The sequence below is a fragment of the Urocampus carinirostris genome, chromosome 16 (genome assembly GCF_059441175.1).
Source record: "Urocampus carinirostris isolate Australia breed hairy pipefish chromosome 16, RoL_Ucar_1.0, whole genome shotgun sequence".
Lineage (NCBI taxonomy): Eukaryota > Metazoa > Chordata > Actinopteri > Syngnathiformes > Syngnathidae > Urocampus > Urocampus carinirostris.
The window spans coordinates 20,501,629-20,527,835 of NC_142364.1; the positions used below are offsets into that span (position 1 = coordinate 20,501,629).

General features: G+C 38.6%; 1 protein-coding gene across 1 annotated transcript in view; it reads left to right on the plus strand.

The window, feature by feature from the left end:
• The first annotated feature begins 252 nt into the window (after positions 1-252).
• The window catches only part of ccbe1 (collagen and calcium binding EGF domains 1), a 43,521-nt gene continuing 17,566 nt past the window's right edge, over positions 253-26,207 (plus strand). The window contains exons 1-4 of the mRNA XM_088356171.1: positions 253-753; positions 828-911; positions 24,708-24,760; positions 24,928-25,062. Of these exons, the coding sequence (XP_088212297.1) occupies positions 650-753; positions 828-911; positions 24,708-24,760; positions 24,928-25,062 (376 nt within the window). The 5' untranslated portion in view covers positions 253-649. The remainder of the gene's footprint in view (positions 754-827; positions 912-24,707; positions 24,761-24,927; positions 25,063-26,207) is intronic.

Genomic DNA, 26,207 nt, shown 5'->3' on the forward strand with positions numbered 1-26,207 from the left:
CATTACTGTCATTTTGTAATCAACAAGTGGCAAAGGGTCGTAAACTGTTTTCAAGCAGGTATGTTTGTTATAACTGTATATAACATGAACCAAATATGAATCATGATTGGGGGGGAATAGGGCGTTATATTGTAAAACATTTTTTACATAATTTATATTCGACTGTTCCTTAATCTTCACAAAAGTGTAAATACAGTCACATTCACATAGAATGGAAACACGCCGTCGAAACGAGTCAGCAAAATGGCGTAATTATGTTGTTTCTGTATCCTACGGATTCTCGTTTTAACACAAGCGGTTGTTTGCTTGATAATTTCCGTAGAAATTATCTTTCCACAAAGTAGTTCTCACAAAAGTACCTCATGAAATGCGCTTGTTCCTTTGTTGAATTTACATCAATAGCCCCTAGGTGGCAGCAGAGCCCAATTCCTTAATTTACCCATAATGGTTAAAAAAAAAGTCAAATCATGAAAAATAATCACCATTAATCGCCACAGGAGAGCCTTTTTTTGTCCACAACGTACGCATGGCCAGTGGGAGGGTCCGTGGCTGTCTGCGTGACAGATTTTGTCCACCCACGGCCCTCTCCACGCCGCCACGCTCATTCCACGACCGGGTGGCTGGGTGACAGTAGCCCCGACAGAGCGTCATGATCTTCGGGCAAGCTGGCAGCCTGCTCGCCGCCCTCACCTGGACGTTACTCCTCTCCAGAGCCTCACCGTGGTCACACCCGAAGGAGGATGCCCTCTTCAGGTAACATCCGGCTGACACTTTCAAATATTTATTTTGAGTGTGTGTGATTTTGTTAACCTGCTAAAATATGACAGTGACGTTGAAGAATGCTCGGATAACATTTCCACCACCAAGTACTCCTGCGTTAAATCCAACGGAGAAGTTACAACTTGCTACAGGTAAGTCAGTATTTGGATGTAATTGTTAGTTTTTATTTACATTCATGTTACAAATGGCGCACATAGCGCTTTTAGAGTCAATGCAGACCTCCCAAATCGCTTCACACTGTGCTTCACACTTAGCTATTCACACACGCACACACCAATATCGGCGCCAGCCATGCAAGGCTCCTACTCTCTTATCGGGGACATTAGGGGTTTCGTCTCATGCCCAAGGACACTTTGACATTTAATTTAACTCAGAGGAGCCGGGAACTGACCTCTCGTCTCAAGATGAGCACTTCAACTCCTGAGCTACTGCCACCCCAGAACTACCAAAATTACCAGATTTTGATACTATCAGTCTGAAACTCATGACAAAAAGTTACGGAACACCAGGGCAGACAACTCTGAAAAGTTGCCTGCTCAGCCATAAAGTTGCCTGCCCCATTTTTCACAACTTCATACACAATAAGACAACTAATCGCAAAAAAAAAACATTGTTGCAAAGTATTAGGGATTAATAATCAGAATATATAACAGAACAACACTTTAAAATTAAGTTTATTATATCTGCTTAAAACATTATTTGCATGGATATGACATTGATTTTTTCCATCTGCCATCAGTATGTACTTGTTTTTACTCATCTTCATTCATGCAATTTTTGCGTTGCGTCGTCTGCTACAAGCCACGTTAACTCTTTCCACGATACTTTTAATTTACGTTTATGTTTTGTAGCGTCATACATTTTGTCAGCTTCTTTCGAATATTTCTTCTGAGGCTGAGGATTTGGCTTGATTCCTAACCACTTATCCATTTTTCTTGTGTTCTTTGTGCATCTGCTTTGGAAAATGATATGCAAATGCACGACGTTATAATGCTCGGGAAAGTCCGGAAGCACGAAGTTATTCGATGCAGGCTTCTGATCGGCTGCCGAGTATGCAAATTCCCAAACGAACCGTAATTCCGAAATTTCCAAACCGAACGAAGACTTCGAAATCAGAATAAAGAAAACGTTTGATTTGAAATAAATAGATAAATTAATCAAAACAGAAGATTTTTCTTTTCTTTCTTGAAAAAGTTGTCGGCCACCCGGGCAGAGATGTTGTGTAAATTGTACGCCTGATGTAAAAGATGCACGCCCCGGCCGCCCTGGCAGACGTTATTTCAGACACTGTACTATATGTAAACTAACTATGGATCAAGGAATTGAAGAATGCACCTGATAACTCTTTTTAACAACTTCTACCAATAACACAAGCATTAATAGTTTCATTTCATATATAATGGAAAAAGGATGTGGGAGTACCAATACCATGTATCGATTTCTGTGCCAATTTAAGTTCTTTTAAAGCTGTGGCTGGTAACCACTTAGCCGCGGACCGGTACAGAGATATGGGTCGTTTGGTACCAGGTAGCACAGTAGAATAAAAATTGCCTTCTGTTTTGCTTAAACTGTATTTATTTAAACTATGTGCGTTATACTGGTAGTATATCACCATAATTGAGCAATGATTACTCAATCAACAAATATTGCTGACCTCATTTGCTCAGCATTGAATTCTACAGGAATCAAACCTCTTTGTGGATGTGATAGCACTGAATCCTAAGTCCTAAGCCACTAGGATTGTAGATGACAAAGGAAAAGGTATCATCATACTATTTTTACGCACGGTTTCACGCTGTACAACACAGTTAAGATTATGAGAAAGAGTTCAGTCAAAACAAAGGGTAAGATAAAATTAAATTGTTATTTTACTATGTCATCTATATTCTGAGTGGACCAGTGATTGCACAGTGGATTTGGTTGTATTAATATATTTGTTATTACTAATAACAAGCACAATGGCCTGGCGTCGCCGGGCTTCATTCTACTTGAGTGAAGTTGTTGGTGCTGTGGTCTGCTGAAAAATCGCAAGGTAGCCACTAGGGAGTGCCAAAGAGCATTATGACCGCATGCAGCCCCTAAGCCGCTTGTACATGCAAGCAGTTGTTTATCCATTTTGTTGGTATTTTTAGGGATCAGAATTTTCCGCGGATCCGCGGATTTCCGCTGTTTTTGAACCCTAAAGGTCATTCCCGTAAATCGTCTAAATTCGATGAGAAAATATTTTGGGGGGGTGAGGTATGATACGTGACTGTTTCATCACCCCAAGTTAGCAGTTAGAGATCGCGAGAAAAATCGGCAAAAAGAAGTGCAGCGCATTAGATCTATAACACACAACAAATAGATCGACTCCTACCATTGGTCGATAGGTTCGCTGATAACCAATCAGCGGAGCTTTTGTTCAGAGCATTGGCTTTCTCAAACATGGCGCTCCTTCCGGTCTTTTCAAACGGTGAAATGAGTGTTTGAAAAAGTAAATATGAAAATACTAAGAAAAGAAGACGAGGCTTTTGTCTCCGAGATTGATAAAGGAATCAAGAATAAATTTAAGTGGTCATGGCTGGAGAAGACTGTCACAGACTGACATGTATTTTCTTTAAGCATGTTCAGTTTGTGCATTCTATTTTCAAATTAATGATGAATGGTTATTAATGTATATATTTTCATATATATTGTTGATTAGTAGCTAAATACAAGGTCCATCTTCATCATCAAAACACAACAACAATGGTGATGGTTGTAACATTGTAATCCCCCAATTGTTTTAAACATCTTAAAACTGAAAAAAATACATGGTTTCTGTTTTGTTGGATTTAATTCATTCTAGTGCAATTTTCACATAGCAAATAAGATAAATGCTGTTGGCTTCAGGGGGGCTTCGCCCCACTGAGCCCCCCACCGGGCTCCGCCCTGGACCTGGCCGGGGCCTGCGGCCCCTGGACCCTGGCTATTTCAGCTGAAAATGAAAATCTCCATTCTGATCCCTGTATTTTAAGGGGTGCCTTGACATGAAACCAAGCTAAGCACTTTTCCAGAGACCTAAAGTACTACTGTGTAAATTTTCATGAAAATTGGTGCAGCCATTTCGTAGCCTATAAACACACGCAACTCACGCAAATCGGGATTGATACAATAGTCTTAATGGTATTATTGGGCCAAGTCGCGAGAATATAGTCGGACATTAAACAGGTCTGTGATACAAAAAAGGTTGCCCACCACTGTTTTAAAGCACATACTATACAACGAACAGGGTAGGGTTACGTTAACGGGATTACTTTCAATTACTTTTGGATTACTCCAATACCAAATATGCGAATAAAAGACAAAAGAAACTAAATATGAATAAAATGATGACTCACTACACGTGGTAAGCTTTCTCTCCTGGCATTGATCTCTTTGCTCTCCGGCAAAACTAACATAAAATGCGACAGAAACAAAATGAAAATAAATCCAAATAGCTTGCCAACATCATTTTTTCCGTTCCATGTATTCCGTTACTCCCCAAGCCTGCACAAAATCTACTAATTTTATTTATTATGCACTGACCCCAATCAGTCTATTCTCAGCTCCGTGCACTCTTCAATTGCCCTGATTTTAACGGGAATTAGGGTAGCCGTTTTGATTGACTTTGAATCAGCTGCCTTACATCCTCTAAGATTCACAATTCTACAAGTGGAACTTTAAGAAATACCAAAAGAATGAAATTCCCATCTATGCGCAATTAGATTGAAAGATAGACATTAGAGGCCTCGGTGTTTCAAGTCAGATATGTCCATATGGCAAAACGCCCAGAAAGTTTTCCAAGTTGTTTTTACGTAATCCTGCCGTTGTGAAACACTTTTTATGATGTAGTTTTTGCTAACAGTGCCAAATATAAGCACTTTTGATTTCTGTTCAAGACACCAGTGTTCATCACAAAAAAAGCTCTTTAACATGGTTTTTCAAACATCGTGGATACAGTCATCCCTAAGATGGATACAGTCATCCCTAAGAGGAGAAATATTTATCGGCTAAATGCGAACAGCCAATGTAAAGCAGTCATGTTTGGAGAATGCCAGTACTTTGTTCATCTGCATTGCCTGTGCAAAGTGAATTTTCATGTTTGTCATTGTATCGTTATAATTGTGCGTAATCCTGTACCTATCTTGTAGGTACAGTGTGTAATATTTGACCACTAGATGTTGCTGTAAGTTGCTGTGCAATGGAAAAGAGTGCTAAAAACGCTAGTGGGATTTTTGATGCGTTCTAAAGGATGGGCAGGGCACCCGTATGATGCGGCAGGGGTAAACCAGTGAAAGCTGTCGGGCCCTGCTGTTGAGCAGAAGAGTGTGTTGTGTCACCCTGACCCGAGTGACATGGCTGCTTTCTTGTGTCCCATTTCATTTGGAGGGACAAAAGCATGACCAACTTGGGTGCCGAGGTACTTAACTTGTTTGGGTGTTTGGGCATTTGGGTTGGCCATGGTCCAAAAAATGTTTGCTACTTTTTCCCTTTTTTTAATTTTATTTTTTCTTTTCTTTTGTTTTTGTATGTGTTTGTCTTGCTGTTAGTCACCCCTCTCGAGGGATATGACCAGGGTAGGTAGGTAGGTAGGTAGGTAGGTAGGTAGGTAGGTAGGTAGGTAGGTAGGTAGGTAGGTAGGTAGGTAGGTAGGTAGGTAGGTAGGTAGGTAGGTAGGTAGGTAGGTAGGTAGGTAGGTAGATAGATAGATAGATGGATAGACGGATAGACGGATAGACGGATAGACGGATAGACAGATAGATGGATAGATAGATAGTCATTGTATCGTTATAATTGTGCGTAATCCTGTACCTTTCTTGTAGGTACAGTGTGTAATATTAGACCAATAGATGTTGCTGTGCAATGGAAAAATGTGCTGGAAAAAAGTGAAAAAAATATTAAAAGAAATTTTAAAAAATAAGTAAAACTGCGGAAAAAATGATCAAAATAATACTTAAAATGAGCAAAGAGTATCTTACAGTGGAACATTTTTTTACTATGTTCTAAATGCTTTCTGTCGTTTTGTGAAAAAGATAATACAAATAGGGTGCAAGATAAATAAAATAAGAAAAAAGGACAGGCTTTAAAGGTTGCCTTGGTAGCAAGATGGCAGCCCATCATGTCCACTCCCTCTAGATGAGTATCATCTTAAGGGGCCGGTCACACAGACATTTGCGGCTGAATCACGGCCAGAAATTTCTGCCTTTGAGGCGGACGCTATTGGACGCATTGAGATCGCCATTCAGACGAGATACAGCGGTGCTTAACACGAGGTCGGAAATTCGCGCGCGGGTGGCAGCGCGAAAAAATTTTGCGCTGCTCAATTCTTTAGAGCGCGGGTACACAGCCTTTCACGAGCGTATTGAGGCTGAACCACGGTCAGAAATTTCTGGCCGTGAAGCAAATGCTGTTGGGCGCTGTTGGACGTTTTGAGACCGCCATATAGACGAGATAGAGCAGTGCTTTACTCGCGGTCGGAAATTTTCACGTGGTTGGCCGCGCTCAAAACTTTTGAGCTGCTCAAAAGTTTGAGCACGTGTTAAACCGCGTGCCGCACACGTGGTCAACACGAGGTAATGACGCAGAAATGACGCGGAACGACGTGCTCTGGCCGCGGCCAGGGCGTGGTTACACATGGGTAGGACGGGAAATTTCAGCGGGTAATCATGGGTGGAGCATGGTAATAGCATGTTCTGCGCCTGTATCGCGGTGTTATTACGTGAAATTAGCGTGTTACGCGTGTGACGGTCAAACGCCTTTCTCCGCGTATAAACAGCGCGAATGCCGAGCACACGTCAGTTGTGCTCGAGACGTCAAGGGGGTGAACATGGATCCCCGTCAGCGTAGTGACCTCGTCTTAATCCATTTTTATTTCTTGACATTTCTTTTCAAGATAATAAAATAAAAATGATGCCATAGCTTGAAATCTTGATCTTCACGGGACTGTGTCTTGTGCGGTTATGATTTCTACAGCCCGGTGCCGAGATTTGCATCCCCTCGCTACTACAACCACTTTTACCTCGTTTTATCTCACTTTTAGGGAATGTAATGGCGAACATATACCGTATTTTCCGCACTATATGGCGCACCATGTTATAAGGCGCACCTTCAATGAATGATATATTTTAAAACTTATGCCATACATAAGACGCACCCCATTATAAGGCGCTATAAGTGCATGCTGGTTTAAGATCAGGTAATTGTGCAATTTTGTAATTGTAATCCTGTGCAGTCCTTCGAGACATTTTTGGGATTAAGGGCTATTTAAGGTAAATAAATGTGACGACTTGACTACAGTAGAGAATGTAGTTACTTTATGCAACCTCTAGATGTTGCCACGCTCAAGGGAATGTCAACAAAGCATTCAAAAAGGTCAAACTTTATTAACAACCAAGCTTTCCACAACTCCATTCACTCCCAAAATAAATAAACAGCCGTTTTATTATTTTCTCTGAGGTAAAGCATTTTCGTGACACATCTTTAACATCTTTGAACAACATCGACATAACATTTTATTTTTTGTCCATTTAGTCAACACGCAAAGAAAAAAACGTCTGATACTGTTATTTTAAATGAAACGTTAGTGCAATCGCAATAAAGTGACACTCGTAATGTGCAAAAACAACGAGTGCAAAGCAATAACATAATAACTGTAAAATGTAAAACGTAAACACACAAAAGAAAAACAAAGATCACTCTATAAGCTCCTCATCGACGAATCCCTCGAATTCTTCTTCTGCTGTGTTCGAATTGACCATATCTCAGTGAATGGGCCATCCAACACGTCCGGTGTTTTTGTGCCAGCGCTGTTGCCTTCATACGTATAGTTATCGTATTGACACTTCTGCTTGCCGCTCTTTGTTGAACAACCCACTGTTCAAGTGTCTCCTCTAACTCTGGCCATCTTGCTTTATTGCCACGGAAACTTTGTTGAGTTTTCCTTACTTGGCGGAGCTTATCTTCATCCTTTCTCCACTTCCGTACCATCGATTCATTTAAGTTTAACTCTCTCGCTGCCGCTCTATTGCCGTGTTGTGCTGCGTGACTGATCGCTTTGATTTTAAACTCGGCATTGTACGCGTGTCTCTTAACAGGAGCCATTTTCTTATACAAATGCACGTATGAAAGAGAATCTCGCTCTCTCTCTCTCTCTCTCGCTCTCTCTCTCTCTCAAACGTGACATTCTGAATAATTCTGCGTTTGTTTAAGGTAAATTGTGCTTTACATCTTCACCAGTCATAACCCTGGATTCAGACAAATACTGTATTTGTTGAATATGAATTAAGCAGTTTAATGGGGTAGCCATTTTGCCACTTAGTAAACAAATACAACACGAGCCCCGGCAACTACCAATCGTTTAATATTTCCCAGTATGCACAGCGCGAAAAATGAAGTCGGCGGCTGTTTCTCGTAGTTGCGAGACCTTGCGAATTTAATATTGAGCCATATATAAGGCGCACTGTGTTATAAGGCGCATGGTCAGCTTTTGAAAAAAAATAAGACTTTTAGGTGCGCCTTATAGTGCGGAAAATACGGTAACCAAAACCACTTCGTCTTGCATTTGTTGGAAATGTAATACAACTTAAACCATTCCGTCTTTGTTTTTGTTGTGAACGTAATCGAACGGTAAATCCTCCCCCCCCCTCGCGTGAATGCGCATTCTGCTGCACTTCCAACGAAAGCGATCGTATTCTATATAAAACGCTTATTAAAACTATAAAGCGAGCTAATTATAACAATTGGGAGATCCTAGTCTATATAACGCGTTTATTTAAACAATAAAGTGCGATCGTATTCTACAAAATGCGTTTGTTAACGCGGATGAAAAAGTCACCAACGTCAATGCACGCTTACAACAAAAGCGAACGCAGCAGAATGCGCGTTCACGCGAGGGGGTGGGGGTGTTGCGTAGGAGTCGTATTTGAGCACAACACCGGCTCGGGAGCTTTTATACCCGTGGTCCACACGAGAAAATGACGCAGAAATGACGCGATGAGGAAGCGGAACAGTCGCCGGCGTCTGTTTTGCGGGCATACCACCGATGAACAGCGGGTTGGCCAATTTTGCGCATTTTCCATCCCGGGCAACCACGGGCAAAAAAAACCCGCAAAATTTTAGCCGTAATTCAGCCGCAAACGGCTGTGTGACCGGCCCCTAAGTCAAATACGTGCAAGTTCTCAACCAATGAGTATGTAAAAAAAAAAGATTTTTACATGATAGTTCATATTTTTTTTTTCTTATTATTTATATATATATATATATATATATATTTTTTTTTTTTTTTTTTTTAATTCTCTTAAAGAAACATTTTTTTTACAACCAAACTATCCCTTTGGGAAAAAAGGCAAAAGAGCCTTGTGAGACAATTCACCTTTTACCCAAAAGTTTTTTACGTCTGTCTAATGCAACCAGCCATTTTTTTATTTTATTTTTTTTATTTTTTTTTCAAAATATGAAACCATAGTTGGCTGTTCTTTTGCGTAACAATTAGCGGATGTGTATTTTATTTCCCCATGTCTTCCAAAAATGCTGAAATCCAAGCAGGAGTAAAATGTATGAACTTGTGTCTCTCTTTTTTTTTTATTCTATTTTTTTAAACGGGTCGTCTCGGCTGCTGATTTTCAGCAATCTTGCTGCACGCCGTTCATCAAAGAGCCACGACAGACCCAAGTTTTACTTTGTTGGTATTTACTCTTGCTCGCAACTTGAATATGTGTTTCAAAAAGAGGCTGCAAAAGGCAGGGTAATGCTTTGTCCCTGCAAATGCTTCTAATTGCAGTATAAACGCTTAACGAGTGCGAACGCTGAGCGCCTTGGAGGCCAGTTTGGCACTGACGCGGGCGCTAAGTGTTCTTACTTTTTCCTACACATTGGGAAAATTAAGTCTTGGTTCCACATTCTGCTTGTTATTATTGTTTGATTGTTTATAAAGTGGTTTACAATGTGGCAATAAATTGTTTATCACATATGTTTTTTTTTCCAAACCCTAGTTTTATGTAATTAAAACCTGTAGACCACAACAGGGAGCGCCAACTTATCATGTTACCTAAAGGTGTGGAATAATTGACCATTAAATGTCATTCTATTATGTAGTGCAAACTGAGTGCAAAAAGGCAGAAGGAAGATAATACTATGGAGACTTAAAGTGACTAAACTGCACCATTTTACTTTTCTTTTTTTTTTAATCTAGCCTTTTTAGTTTTTGAGGGTACCTGTAGCAGCAAGATGGCAGATAAACATGTCAGCTCCCTCTAGATGAGTCTTATGTTGCATGAAATAAACACAAATATCTTAACCTACCAATATTTTTTTAAATGTATTTCTTTTATGATAGCTTACTATTAAAATCATGATTTTTCTTTTTTCTATGACTGAAGTTAATTTATTTTCTGTCTATGAGGTGCTAAATATTACACAATGGCCCATTTAATAGTTGCCTTAAAACTGATCAGGACGACAACAAACTCACCATGAAAACACTTGGGGAATTGGCTTCTGGGCACAGGAGGCAAATATCAAAAATGCTAACTTTATTTCAAAATTCACACTGTATTTTCTTGTAAATTCTGTTTGTATGTTTTTTCGTCAATTACAATTACCGGCTACCTTTTTTTCCGTTGATACGTCATAATTTTTCGCAAAAAACATCCAGCTTATTTTTTTTAATTACCATTTCGGCATACTGTATTGTGAGCAAAAATCATGGTAAGGCGATTTTTAAATGACAGCTTTAAGATTTTAGTTTTAATTACTAATTAAATACAATGCATTCAGTGTGCAAAACATTATATGTTAACTCTGATTTTGTTCTCTCTTTTTTCTAATGCAATTACTCTACCATCACTGATGATATAAACTTTCAACTGGCTCGTGCGCTACTGATGTTTTTCTTTGGGCTAACCTGTAACCGCTTTAATTTTTTCCCCTTTTAGGATCATTAATCAGAGGGTAAAAACATACATTTGTAATATCTATTTCACCTTGCACATATATAACTTTTCCCATAAGTAAGGGGTTAAAAGTTAACTGGTGGATTTTAGGTCTGGGGCCTCATAGAAGAAAAAAAAAATCACGGGGGACAGATTCAGGGATTAAAGAGAATGAAAGAAATAGGAAGAAAAACTGAGAGAGAGAAAACAGAAAGTGGAGAAAATAAAAAAAAGAAAGAGAGAGAAAGAAATATGGTTAGAAAGAGAGAAAGAGAGCGAAAGAGGGAGGAAAAATAGAGAGAGAAAAACACTGAGAGAGAAAAGAAAGAAAAAACAAGAAAAGGAAAGGCAAAGGGAAAAAAAGAGGAAGATACAAGACAGAGAAACAGAGAGAAATAGAAATAAACACACAGTGGAAAAACAGATAGAGAGAGAGATGAGACAGAAAGAGAGACCTCAAGAGAGAGGGAGAGGAATAAAGAAAAAACAAAGAAGTAAAGAAATAAAGAAAGGGATGAAGAAAGACACGGAGAGACAAAAATAAACAAATAAAGAAAGAGAGAGATACAGAAAGGCAGGAAGGAAGAGAAAAAAAATGAAAGGGAGAAAAAAAGAGAAAGAAAGGAACCAGAGAGAAAGAGAAAGAAAGAGAGCAGGAGAGAGAGAAAGAGAGAAATGGAAAAAAAGAAAGAGAAAAAAACACAGTGAAAAAAGAGAAGAGAATAATTAAGAGATTGAGAGAGAAAGAAATACAGCTCCAGTTGCTTTGCAAGTGGCAACTGGGATTGGTGACATCAAGTGGACATATTTAAACCTGAAGATCATTTTTATCATGCACTTCTCTCAGCGTTTTCTCACAAGTCGGATTCAATCCCTTGGTCCAGCCCACAGGCCACATGTCTGACACCTCTGGTGTTGATGAACTTAAAAGAGTCGGGGGAACCCAATCGTCCACGCTCAGACCTTTAAAACCGTTTCAGCGTCACTATGATGATCCACGCCAAGACAAAGTCCAGAATCTAAGCTAAGCAACAATGGCGGGAACCAAAAGAACACATTACTAATCTGTGTTTATAACTCCTCTTCAGTGGCGGAGTGCGAAAAGGATGATTGCACTGATTTATTGTGTGCGCTATGTTGGCTTAGCCTGGCCTGTAAAAAAGACTTCCCCATAAAAGACTCTTTCCACTCTACAGCTGCTAGATAACTAATGTGCGGCATGTGTAGCGGTTGCCGTATTGTTTTAAGAATAATTCTGCCGTTATAAAGCTTTTTTGTGTGAAGGGGCAGTGGGTTGCTTGCTCCCCTCGTCTCTTCAATTGCTGCTAGCATGTGCTGCCTCTTATCTTTATCCAAATCCCACTCATCTCATTCAATGGCAAAACTTATACATACGTTTTCAGAAACATCCTCCATGAGCAGTGTTGGGCATGTTACCTTGAAAAAAAGTAATTGGTTATGAATACTCACTACTTTTTCCAAAAAGTAACTGAGTTAGTAACTGAATAGTCTATAGTAAGGGAAAGCAACTACAGTGGCTTGCGAAACTATTTGGCCCCCTTGAACTTTGTGACCTTTTGCCAAATTTCAGACTTCAAACATAATGATATAAAACTGTAATTTCTTGTGAAGCATCAACAATAAGCGGGACACAATCATAAGTTGTAACACACTTTATTGGATATTTTAAACTTTTTTGAACAAATAAAAAACGAAAAAGTGGGTGTGCAAAATTATTCAGCCCCTTTCAGTGCGCCAAACTCTATTCAGAGGTTCAGTGAGGATCTCTGAATGATTCAATGTTGATCTAAATAACTAACGATGATAAATAGAATCCACCTGTGTGTAATCTAGTCTCTGTATAAATGCACCTGCTCTGTGATAGTCTCAGAGGTCTGTTTAAAGCGCAGAGAGCCTCATGTGGAACCAGGAACACACAAGGCAGGTCCAAGATACTGTTGTGGAGAAGTTTAAAGCTGGATTTGGATACAAAAAGATTTCCCAAGCTTTAAACAATATAGTAAAACAACCATCAGCAGTAAACAATATAAACTGAGTTTGATAAATTAAATGGGGGGAAAAATGTAAAAGAGATTCCAAAGAAAAGTTATAATAACAAAAGAAAAAAGAGAGATAAAAGAAGAAAAAAGAATAAACTTGACATTTATATCAACACATTAACACTGAAAAACACAGGAAATCAATTTAAACCGTTTATATATCTGGAAAAAAAGATAAAAACACAAAACAATTTTAACCTTGTTTATGCTCCACAAATTTAAAGTCAACAACACATAATCCCCCAAGAATGCATATTGACCAATTTTAAGAGAAAAATGGCGTCTCAAAGGGAAGCAGTTCATTGGTAGGGAGCAACTTTAAAACTTTAAAACTTTGTGTGACGCAAAATCATCTTCTCAAACTTTGTTTAGCTGAGTATTTTAACTAGTTTTCCAATCAAGTGATCTAATTAGAAAATCTGTCATCTAATTTTGTGGTAAATGAAGCAAATGGCAGATTGCCTAAGAAACACGACTAGAGTTTATGAATTTTCAAAATGTTGCTATTTTGTATCCTCCATTGTAACCAGGAAAATATGATGGAAGGAGTCCAGGTTGTCTCTCTTTGAGCAGATGTAGACACAGTAATCATGCCAATCTCAGATGCCTGAAAAGCATTTACGCCGGCTGGCAACCTTCCTCGCCATCGTAATGTTGATGCATAGCCTGCCGAGGAAAAGTCGACTTCAGATGATAATTCAGATGCAATAAATCTTCCAGATCTATTACCAACAGTTGTCATAAAACAAATGTGCTTAAGTTGTGTCAAAGCATATTAGGATGCTATTATTTCAAAAGTGCAAGTAAAGACCAGCAAAAATCTTGACTTTTACAGGCAATAACCTGGTTATTATTAAGATGTCTCTGTTTTCAACACTGTATTTTCATTACTAATGTGACCTTATAGTGTATTTGTTTTAAAGGAAAATATTTGATGTTTTGGCCAGAGTTTTTATGGGGTGATGCATTTTTCTTGATTTTGTTATTTTTATTTCTCTATAAATCTATTTATGTTCACTTATATATCTCTTTGTAGCAGCATGGCGAATGGGTGGTTAGCAGGCAGCCCCAGGGAATGGAGACCCAGGGTTCAATTCCAGCTACTGCTGCCTCCCCGTGCAGAGTTTGCATGTTCTCCCCTGTGCACATTCCCAAAAACATGCATGTCAGGTTAATTGGCCGGTCCAAATTGTCCCTAGGTGTGAATGAGCGAGTGAGTTGTTTGTAACTGTGTGCCCTGCGACTGGCTGGCAACCAGTTCAGGGTTTCCCCTGCCCACTGCCCAAAAAGGGCTGGGATGGGCTCCAGCACCCCCGCGACCCTACTGAGGATAAGCGGCACAGGAAATGGATGGAAGAATGTTCTTTCTATTTTTATTTTAGAATTACATTGCTTTCCTCTACTTCATGGTTCTGTTTAAACATTTACACATTTTCCGGACGACAAGTCACTCTTTTTCAGAGTTCAAAACAAATGTCATCTTCTCCCTAACGAGATTTGTTCTTTGTCAAATGCAAACTGCTTATTCTAAGCCCAAAATGTTTTTTTTTTTCTCCATGAAAATGCAATTTAGACTGTACTACAACATTTTTGTATCCAACTTATTACCTAATCATGCATTTTCAATTTCATTTTATTTTTTTTCAGACTACAGAGTGAGCGGAAGAAATCTGTCCGATTGTCTAAATTACAGATGTTCAATACTTCTTTCTTCAAACCAATACTAATAATTACTCTTTGAATCTTCACAGATACCAAAATATTTAATTAGTACTGTATATCTTAAAACCTTTTTTGATGCAAAGAACTTTTTTTCTAGGTATCATGGCTGGTATTGGCAACATCCAAAATAAACAATATTTTAAGTTAAGGCAGGCATTGGTACACGGTATCACTATTTGCCGATCACTACAGTAGTCGAAATGCAATAAATCCTTACGATTTATATTAAGTAGTAAAACGTGCTCACGCTGCTCGATGCAGGGATGTAAACATGTGTTTTCTATCCTGGCAAGTGCATGGGAAGACTGCGAGATGAATGCACGCAAATGAAAAATGATGGCCCCTGCAGAGTTGAAGGCGAAAATGACAATTTGTATGGGAGAAAAGAAGTGGCAAATGTAGCGGAGAGATTAGGTGAGCTAATCATCATTGCTCCATTTCAGACATGTGAGTAATTGATATAATCACAATTAATCGGCAACAATGTGCAGTATTATTAATTAGTAGGTTGGCGAAACATAAACCAAGAAATGAGTTGTATGAATGTAAGTGGATATTATGTGATGCACATTTTTAGTTATGCAGGCCCCTGCATCCTGGCTTAAAATGAGAACAGGTACACAAATGGAGAACACTCCTCATCCACCAACAAAAACGTGACTTAAAACATGCACATTAATAGAATTGTACGGTAAAATGTCAGCATAAATTAGTTTTTGTAACTATTACATATCTTGCATGATCTGCACTTAAAGTCTATGTTTAGATTTATTTAGTTCGCAGTAGGCGATGGAGGCATGCTGTTTTTGCATTTATTACTATTTCGGTAAGAAGCTGAATGGGAATCCGAGATTTTAGTCGTAAATCCTGAAATGCGGAAGATGCTGAAGGAGTGCAAGTCATCACGATAGCGTAAGGGAGGACATGTTTGTGTTAAGGAGCATTCCAAAGTGGCGGCTGTAGACATCGTGCAATGGCAAACATGCTGTTTGTTGCAGTGCTTAAGCACAAGCAACGACTGTGCCACATTCCTTTTATTAATAATTACGGTACTGTCTCTCTCTTAAAGAGTATTGTCTAGGTAATGTTTACGTATTTTCTTTTAGTTTTTGTATTAGTTATTAAAATTTCTCTTGATGATCACGCCAAGTCTCACCTGAGGCATTGTCTGGATCCCCGCATGGGAAGACTAGACTTTGTTTTGGGATTTTTGCAGATTTTTGCACAGTCTCAAAGGAGTGTTTCACGATGTAGGTGTGAACACGCCAGACTTGAAATCTTCATCAGTAAAAGCGGCTTGTCTCATTCCCTTAAGATTGATGCATGAATTGAATCTTGTTCCTTTATGTCTCACAGCCTTTTATTTTATCATTGTATTTGAAGCAATATATTATTTTCATAATGCAATTTCATGGTTTTACCCCAAGATGACCAACGGCAACAGAAACTACTTGGCAAAAAGTCCCCCGCTTAAGTGGATTTACCAACAGAGCTAAAAGCTAGTCGGGCCCTTTTTTAGTAATAAAACAATATTAAAGTATGCTTGATTTAACTTCAATATTTCAGTCTCTGGAAAAACAGTAATAATTCTTACCGCATGTCTGTTTTAGCATTTCTGATGTTAAATTATATGGTATATCGTCATCTACTGGTATGTGACTTCTTGCCATGTCACCACAGGAAAAATCACAAAGACTGTGGACTTAGAATATATGCTATTGAAGATGTTTTCTGTCTAACTCTCTTTCACTGTTCTGAGAGTGATAGATAGTAGATATTAGGGCTGCAACTAACAATTATACCAACCGATACGTTTTTTTTATCGCTCAGTCACACCTAGGGACAATTTGGACTGGCCAATTAACCTGACATGCACACTCCACACAGGAGGTTTGATCTCACGACCTTCAGAACTGTGATATGTGTTTAATTGATAAACATTCACGCGCTAACCACTGCGCCCCTGGGCTGCACATTCTGTCATCTCATCTCATCTCATTAGCCGTACCGCTTATCCTCAGTAGGGTCGCGGGGGTGCTGGAGCCCATCCCAGCCATCTCCAGGCAGTGGGCAGGGGACACCCTGAACTGGTTGCCAGCCAATCGCAGGGCACACGGGGACAGACAACTCACTCGCTCGCTCATTCACACCTAGGGACAATTTGGACCAGCCAATTCACCTGAAATGCATGTCTTTGGAACGTGGGAGGAAACCGGAGTGCCCGGAGGAAACCCACGCAAGCACGGGGAGAACATACAAACTCCGCACAGGAAGTCTGGGGCTGGATTTGAACCCATGACAGGTTCCCATGACATGAACTGTGCCGCACAAGCGCTAACCACTGCCCCGCCGTGCTGCCACATTCTGTCATATAAAACAATAAAAAACAAGTGTTTGACAAAAAAACAATAAACAAAATCGCCACATACTAAACGAAATTCAAAATATAAATATTGACACTCCCCTACATACGAACATTTTTTTGGGTGTCGAAAAATATCTGAAGTTAGATTTTGTGATGTGTAAACCTTTTTCGGAGTATAGTATTGTAGTGCTTCTTTTCGCCGCTACCAGCGTGTGGCGCTGTGAGAGCTCACCCAGCATTCACCCTGAAAAAGAAATCTGGCTTCTACTTCCTGGTTCGTGTAAGCATAACAACATGTACTTTAATGCTAGCGTGCTAAGAACGTTGGCTTTTGTATTGTTTACTATCTCATACATCCATTTAATATGGTTGGTGTGAAGTATAAAGAGGAGGCAAGCTGTTTGTTTTAAGACAAAAGTGGAATAAGAAAGCTTGATGCGGTTGTCGGAGCGCTTTTGTCGGCCACTTTTTACCACAGAGGAGCTTTTTCAAAATAAGTTAAACTGAACTTTATTTATCTTTATAGAGCATATTATTTTATGAAATCTTTATTTGTTAGTAAAAAAAAAAACTTCCCCATAATGTCTTCTGCTGGACTAAAGCAGTACTATAACAACGTGATCCAATGCACTTATTTGCATTGATAAACATTCTTAGTGGCTCATAAATTGAGCAACACGATGAATCGATGAGGCAATTAGTCGCCAACGCTTTTAATAATCAAATTTAATCGATTTTATCAATTTGTTGTTGCAGCCGTAATCGATATTACAGCATATTAATAGTGTGGAATTGAGTACTATAGGTACTTGTGCTTCAACTGAATGGAGGTGTTTTTGCATAACGTTATCGTCATGTACATTTGCAGTATTGTCTGATCAGTTGCAGATGCCTGCAGATACTGTTGTGTTGCTCTTTGCTGTGTGCTTCTGTCTTTTGCAGCCTTTGGAGTTGTGAATGTATGCATTTGTTTTAATTGCACAACAGAGAGCACTTAATTCATCTTTTCTTTTAAATCGTTTACTCAAAATTCCAGTTCAATGTTTTGGTCCCTGGTGTTTCTTTAGAACAATGAATCATACATTTGTGTTTGGAACCAAAACAAATAATTGCTGGGCTTTCATTTGCTTGCCAGCTGACTAGGTAGATTCAGCCTTTGATTAGTCAAAAGTCATGTAAAGCAGGAGTTGATCAATCAGCAAAAGTATGTTGTTGAGGTATTTGCCTATGTAACCGCAGACTACCCTGAATTTGGTCACCAACCGCAGGGTTATTGGGAATGCACTCTGAAGTATGGATAAATCCAAATTCTTGACAGTTATGTAAACGACTCTTAGTGGCTATTGAGGCTAAATGTGGTTCCCAGTTGGAATTTTTTTGCCCTGGTGTTTCTCTGGATTTGTCTTTCCCAAGCTTAAGTGGGAACCCATACAGATCTTGGATCAGTTTTAATCTGGATGCCAGTTTACATAAGACAAAAGACAGATTTCTCTCTACATACTCATGGCCACTGTAAGAGCCATTGAAAGTGAACTTATGCAACAATAGCTGAATGAGATCTGGATGGTGGTTCAGTCACTGAAATAAAAACGGTTCACTCAGTTGGTGACTTGAAATGTGAGTACTGATATTGAATGGACTTCTGAGTGTAAAAAGATCCAATGTCATGACTGCTTCTGTATCTCCAAGACAAGTCTTCCCGAATCTTAGGTTGGCAAAAAAGCATATACTGGGTCAGTTTAAAATTCTTTTCCCATTGTTTTTTCTTGGGAAATGCTATGGGTAGGACTGGGGATGATCCCCATTGTGATTAAGACACAAAGCAGGATACTGCCTGGCTGAGTCACTTGTGGATTGCAGAGTGATTGTTAATGTACTGTTGAGTATGAATCGATCCAAGGTCATGACAGCAAGGCAAACAACAGCGCTAACCCCTGGAGTACGTTTATCTTGTTAAATGTTTCAAATAGACTTTTATTTCTCATTCCTCAAAATCCCTCACGACTATTCTACCATGCCTCACTATTTTAAACGCATAGTAGTTATTTATGTGTTGTCAGATAGAAATTATGAGATTTTTTTTTTTTTCAATTACCCAAGTAAAAAAGACATCTGATATGTGTGTTCAAATATAAAACTGGATTTGTTTTTAGCCGGGGAAACTTTTTTCCTGATCTAACCAATAAGATCAATTTAGGGGGAATACATCTGACACTTAATGGAGTCAAGCTCCCATCAAAAGTTGATATCCTGGAACTCAAGTGATTTTTGAAATATAATCCCATACGGTTGCAGTAGTCAAAAGTCATTTCTGGGGGGTCTTGGATGTCTACAGGAAGCAGCGTTACAGAAACTCTTTAAACCGTGTGCCATTTTCTGTGAAAGATGTACAGTACTAAGAAACTGTTGCAGTTGTGATTGAGAGCTGAGATCAAAGGTCACTTGTGTTGCAGAAAGTCTTGCTGGTTGCAACACTTAAATGTTTTTTGGGAGTTATCACGTTTGCGAAATAAGCCTTTAGTCATCTAAAATTCTCCATCTGTCTCCCTTTCAGAAGAACGATATCATCTGGTGGAAAAACACCATTCTTTAGTTTTGTTTTACCTTTTTTTGGCATTTCAATAGTAGCCTGCAATTTAATAATTCCAGCGAATAATGAGGACACGGCTGAGGGACCTTCAGCACGTCAAAGGAATTTTAAAGTAAGAACGGGAAAATCACTCCTGTGGTATTTTTAGATGAACTGCTGACCTTCTTGAATGTCTTTTTCTCTCATTCTTGTTATTTTCTAGACATTCTTAAGACGGACCTAGATTACATTGTTTATTTATTTCCTCTATACATTTTGTTCGCAGATGTATTTTGTATAGCAGGTTTAAGATTGCTGGATTTTTGTTCAAATTGTTTCTTGTCTTTTATAACATAGACCAGCCGTACAGAATATGTTGAAAATCTTGATTTAACATCCCATAACATTCTTTTTTTACCAGTTATGTAGGAGGTTCCTTTATAAGTGACATGACAAACACCCCCTCAGTGTAAACTGACTAAAGAACACTTATACATTTTACACAATTTTCCTGGATCTACTAAGACAGTTTATAGTGACAACTAAATGTATAACTTGTTGTGAGATTTATATGGAAACGACATGGCGTGGTTTTTAATCTTAGTGACATAATGTTAAACCCCCTCCAATTCAAACTAGACCATGTGAGCTGGTGCGTGTTTACATTTTTTTCTCAAGTGTGCTTAAAAATACCATGACAGTTTATGCTGAGGTTTTTGATTCTCAAGCTTATATTAAAACGGTATTTAGGTTGTGCAAGTGTATTTAAACTGACCTAATAAACCAAACAACGTTTTTCACATTTCTCCGCAACCAAAATTTGTTCTTGATTTTTATTTGATCTTTTTTGTCATAATTTCAACACATGACCTGGCTAAGTAAAGACTTATTGAGATGTATTTGATGCACCGCCTCATTGTTCCTCCGTCCGTGTTCCCCTCACAAATATAGAGACGCAGGGCTTTATCTTGCTGTCGCTCGTATAACTTCATCATTGCCATTTTTCTTTTTTTATGTGGGCTATTAGGAAGATTCATTTGTGGCAACAAAATGGTTTACAGTGCACATGGAAGGGGGAGTGTGAATGGAGTGCACACAGTAACAAAAGAGGTCAGAATAGATAGAAAACCTGGAGAATCCATAAAATAAGTTGAGTTGGGTGAATTCCTTTTTACAGGTTTTGGCATAAGTATGCACTTCTATAAATGGAGTGAGCATAAGTAAATAGCACTGCTAAAGTATAGAAAGTGACAAATGGACTAATTGTTCTTAAGATCCCTTTCTTACAGGTTCAAATCAAAAAGCAGTATTTTATTTCATCTTTAAAATTATTTTCTATTAAATACGATAACAGATCCATTCATAAAATAACAAATGTCAACAAAAAATGCAGGCACTCTATTTTGGTAAATAATTCATTTATCGTTGGAATGGTTGCAAACTTTTGAGACAGTTATAATCAGGTAGGAGACGTTTAATAATGTGTGTAGACATCATATTCTTAAGACAAATAATCAAGCATGTGCACATTGTCCTGTTGCCTGTTGAGACAGAAGAAAATACAATTGATAAATTATTTATTACTTTGGAGTATCCTAGTCTTGACTAGAGAATCCTTACTCTGTGTACCTGTAGTCTCAATACTTAAGTGATCTATTGCAATCTAGTATAATGTACAACAAACATTATAACATAACAGAGTTTACAGCACTACTGGTTTCTAAAATCCTTTCAAATTAGTCCACATTTTACAATTCAAATAGAGTATCACGGTTTATGAATCCCTTAACAGCCTGGGACGCCACTTAGAACTCTAGACAGCTCTCTCCTCTGCTGACAATTTCTAGCCTGAGTTTTGTTGTGGTAAAGTTTGCACCTGTCCATTCCTTGATTTTGTCGGCCCAATTATTTTTTTGGTCTTCTTCTCCTCCAACCTCCTTTTACTGTGCCCTTGAGGATGATTTTGGCCTGTCCCGAGGTTCTTGTGACGTAACCATACCACTGCAGTTTTTTGTCCATGCCGTTTTTTGTCTATGCAGTTTTTTGTAAGGTCCGTTGTGCCCTCTGATGGTCTTGTGCACTGTTTTGTTTGTCACATAGGCTATGTAGCTGATGCTTAGATGTTTTCTGTAGCATCACGTCTCTATGGCCTGGATTTCCTTTTGCAGCATCATAGTAAACTCTAGTCTTTTCAACACTACGAAAATCTTATTATTTACTTTTTTGTCGATACGCATTTGGGTAGTCCAGTTATTTTGTTTTAGTGCAGCCATATACGTGTCAATTGGCAATGTAGTGTATGCTAGGCAACACTTGAGCACTAAATTATGAAATTAAGGCAACACTGCACAATAGACAGTATACCAAAGTGTCTAATCTAGTGTGGTTTATTCAATACAGTCCAGTTATGTGATATGCAGTCTATTTAAATCTTGTCTAGTCAAATGTAGTGCTGATTTTGTTTGTTTTATCATGCGAGACTTAATTATATTATTATCATATATATGTTTATATTATCATTAAATACAAGTTTTAATAGCTTTAAGCCATTGGACTGCTTTTCATAAAAAAAACTTGTTTCAAACTTCACTCTGGTTGAAACATTACCCCTACTCCCCACACTTGTCTGAAGTCATGTCAGGATGTGTAAACGCCAGTCCACAAGAATCATCCATGAAGAAGGAAAAGCTAATCTTGTAAAGTTGTTTTGGATGTTTCCTAAATTCGCTTGGGTTTTCCACAAGGGGCAACAAGGTATAAAGTTGCAACCTGTGAGCATTTTCCCTTTTAATGATAATCCAATAAAAGATGCACAGTCGAGGGAAAGTGAACACGGGTGTGGATCTGGTTTCTCTTGTGATGCCGAGTTTGTTTGTTTTTGCCGCCGTCGTCTCACCGACTGTTTGCTTATTCTTCTTCGGGTCACACAGAAAATAGTCCTTGAGTCAACTCTCTCAGGGTGTCCTCTTGTGGTGTCGTTCTTCCCAGGTTATTTACTATGCAATAGAGTATCCAAGATCAAGAGTTGCAGTCCTTATAAAGTAAGAAATATGAGAAAACAATGAACAGATTTTAAATCAATTACTATGGTTAATACAATTTGGATCCTATGTGGGATGACCCTTTTTTTCTAGGAACCTTTCCTGAGCAAAACATGTTTTAGAATTATTGGGTGGTTGTACTTGACATCAGGAACCTTTTTTATTTTCATTTTTTTCATTTCAAAGATAAAATTTGGCTTGACCAGAAAAGGATGCATGTTTGAGTTGTTCACTATTCTTTCTTTTTCAAATTGAAAATCTCCTAAAAACGTTAGTTGCAGTTTTGCAGTAAACTTCTATTAGTTTGTTGGTTTGATCCATCAATGAAACCCTCCATCCATCAATCCATCTTCAACCATTCACCCATTCATTTTCATCCCCTTATAAATAATAATAATAATAATAATTTACTTGTATTGTCATTCTTTGTAACAATGTACACAGAACGAAATGTCGATACACCTGACCCGTACAGTTAAACTGTAGCGAGCCGATGCAGGGTCAGCTTCGGAAAGGAAACCCTAACCTTTCAGCATATAATTTGGCTCATTTTAGATTGTTTTTTTTTTACTATTCTACCACCTTGACAACATCTATCCATCCATTTTCTGCGCCGCGTATCCTCACTAGGATCACCGGGAACTTCCACAACATATTTTCTTATTTGAGTGTACTTCAAGAGGTTTTTGCCATTGGTTAGCTTAAGCAAGCGTTGTCTTTAAATTACAGGATAACGAACTCTTAACACCAAAATTGAAAACAAATAATTAGCCTTGCCGCCAGGCTGTGCTTGCCCAAGGTACACCACATGAAGTGGTGCCCCTATGACCCATATGACGGATGGTTAAGGGATCCATGAACCGTGTTAATAGTAGAGTAGCCTTATATAGTTTGTGTATCAATCAAAATCCATGGTACGTGTAGGACACTGGAGTTTAGTTTAGTGATCTGCTCTGTTCTTGTCAGGGCCTGTTAAAAAATGTAATTGGTTTCTAGTTGTTACTTCTGTTTTGCTGGTCCTATGCTGGATTTAAGATCAGCAATGTTGTGCACCTACGTGGCTCAATCCAATGTGTTGATCATGTTTTTATGTTAAGTGTGCTTATTGAAGTCATCTTTGCTTCTGGCAAATATTCCACACTAGTGAGGGAATATTATTTGCAAACTGTTCCAGTGAGTATATCTAGCGACAACCATTCAAAGAAAACATACATTAAAAATACATTGGTGAGCTAGAATAATGCCTTCAAGCCAACATTGTGGTTTCCCTTCAGATGGTTGATTTACAGTTTTCAAATAATGGTTTCCTGAAAAGAAATACGTTTTTGTAAGAAGGACCTCGGTTAGCGTTAGCCATCTGCAAAATTAAGTAAAAAGTTAACATTTGTAAATACTCATCCTTTTTTGACGGCGTTCCCCCTTGATGCTAGGGGTGCTGACAAATGAAATATTTTATATTTTGAATTTCAAAATGTGTTCATTAAATATTGAAATCAAAGATTGTTTTTTAATGTGGTTACACATAATGGTGTATGGTGTCCCATGATGTCCAGTTTCGAATTGCAAATCAGTGCAGTTAAAAGCAAATGGGGGCCACCAATATAATCAAAGTAAAACTTTTGCGAGGAGATTTTAATGATAAAACGTTATTTTGTGTTGCACATATAGTATATGATGTATACTTGCTTAAAATATTGAACAAATTAAAATATTTTAATGCTTTATGCATCATGTTTGTCTTTGAGTGCATGTCCTTCTGTGCAGCTTTACCCGTCTTTTAGCTCCCATCACAAAAAGCGCATGTGTGAAACCACGGATCGCACAAATCACATCCAAATGCTGGCCTAGTTCAAAATAAATGCGGTGCCCCCGATGGCTGAATAAATGCTGCAAAAATTACGGTGTCACCTTTGAGTGAGCAAGTGGCAATGCACAATTCACTATGTACAGTAATTCATTTTGTATTTCTTTTTTTACATGTGTATCATTTGCTCTTTGAATAACAGAAACACCTGAAAGCACTTTTTGCTGTTTGAGACAGTGATGAATAATAATCATAATGCTTGAGATCAGAACAGACTGCTGTGAGGAAACCTGTCCAAATCAGCAGGACCGCTTGCCTGTACCCCGCTGACTATCGTGCGCGTTTGCGTTTTATTGATAATACTTGTCGGCCGTAATGTGCCTTCAATAGAATCATCATAGCCAACGTTATTTGCCTCTGTTTGGTCCTTTTTTTAGAAAGCAGTGCTGCCGTGGCTTCAAGTTTGTGCTAGGACAGTGCATCCCTGAAGGTAGGCAAATACACCTGGAAAAAAAAGGTGTTTGATGAATCCATGTCATAAGTGCCGTGGTGTGAATATACGATATGTTTACAATTACATCATCCGTGAGCAAAATTCCTTTTTTAAATACCCGTTTTAAAAATTAACATGGCAAACCTTTCCCTTGTATTCACAAGACTATGATGTGTGCTCCGACGCTCCCTGTGAGCAACAGTGTAGTGATCACTTTGGCCGTGTGGTGTGTACCTGTTATCCCGGGTACCGTTATGATCGTGAGCGACACAGGAACCGGGAGAAGCCCTATTGTCTAGGTAAGTCTTTCCATTTTGGAATCACCTTACAGGACAGTGAGTACTGTATTTTCTAGGATATGAGGTGCCTAAAAATGCCATTTTGGCCATGAATTTGAGGTATTTGAGCAATAATTGTGCAATGATTGATAAAATCGTCAAACATCGCTGACTTAATTTGCAAAACATTGTATGTAACGGGAATCGAACCAGAGTAGTGGTGGTGAGAGTGCCAAAATTTTACCAAAAGACCACCAGTGGTACAAATAATATATGAAGGATGATATATAGGCATTATAAGTCACATCATTATCACACAATTTTTACTTTAGGTGCCAGAAATACTGATATGCACAGCGCATTCTGATAGGTTAAACTGTCTCTCCACTTCTTCACCATCAAATGTTAACAATATACGACACAAGCTCTTTTACGCATACCTTTTAAACACGAGAGGTTATTGACACACATTTGAAGAAGAGGAGAGACTGTTTTACATTTCAGAATGTACTATGCAAATCAGTGTTGTGGTATAAAAGCCTGAACCAGCCCAAGCCCGACCGATTCACTAGATTTGAGGGACCGGCCCGAAAGTAAACCTAAGCTGCACTTCGGCGCCATGCGTACCTCGGCGCCAAAGTGCACGGGTTAGCTCAGGTACGCGGGGCGCTGAAGTGCAGCTTCAGGTTTACTTTTGGCTTGGTCCCGCAAATAAAGTGTGCAATTCGGCGCCAAATTACAGGCGGTGCCGAATATTTAAAAAAAATATATTACTCAAGTAGAAGTAAAAAGTAGTCATCCAAATAATTGCTTAAGTAAAAGTAAGTGCGCTGAACAGCTTGCATGCTCATCCTCCACAAATATATTTTTTTTAAGACGAGAGAGAAGACTTATTGCTTGACATTTTCAATATTCAAGTCAGGTCTGGGCCTGGGCCCAAGATCTTACCTCTAGTTTGAATTTTAAAAAATAATTGCGTTTACTGTACAGCATTTTCCTATCAACATACCAAAGTGCTACTTACTTTGCTCTTAGGGTTTATGAATAATGTTGTACATCACTGTTTTTTTTCCACGTGTTCGATTGATTTTGGGTAGGCTAGGAAAAATAAAGGCTTAAAAAGGATGAGCATGTTGTTCAAAGGAGGCACACACATAGGCTGTCGA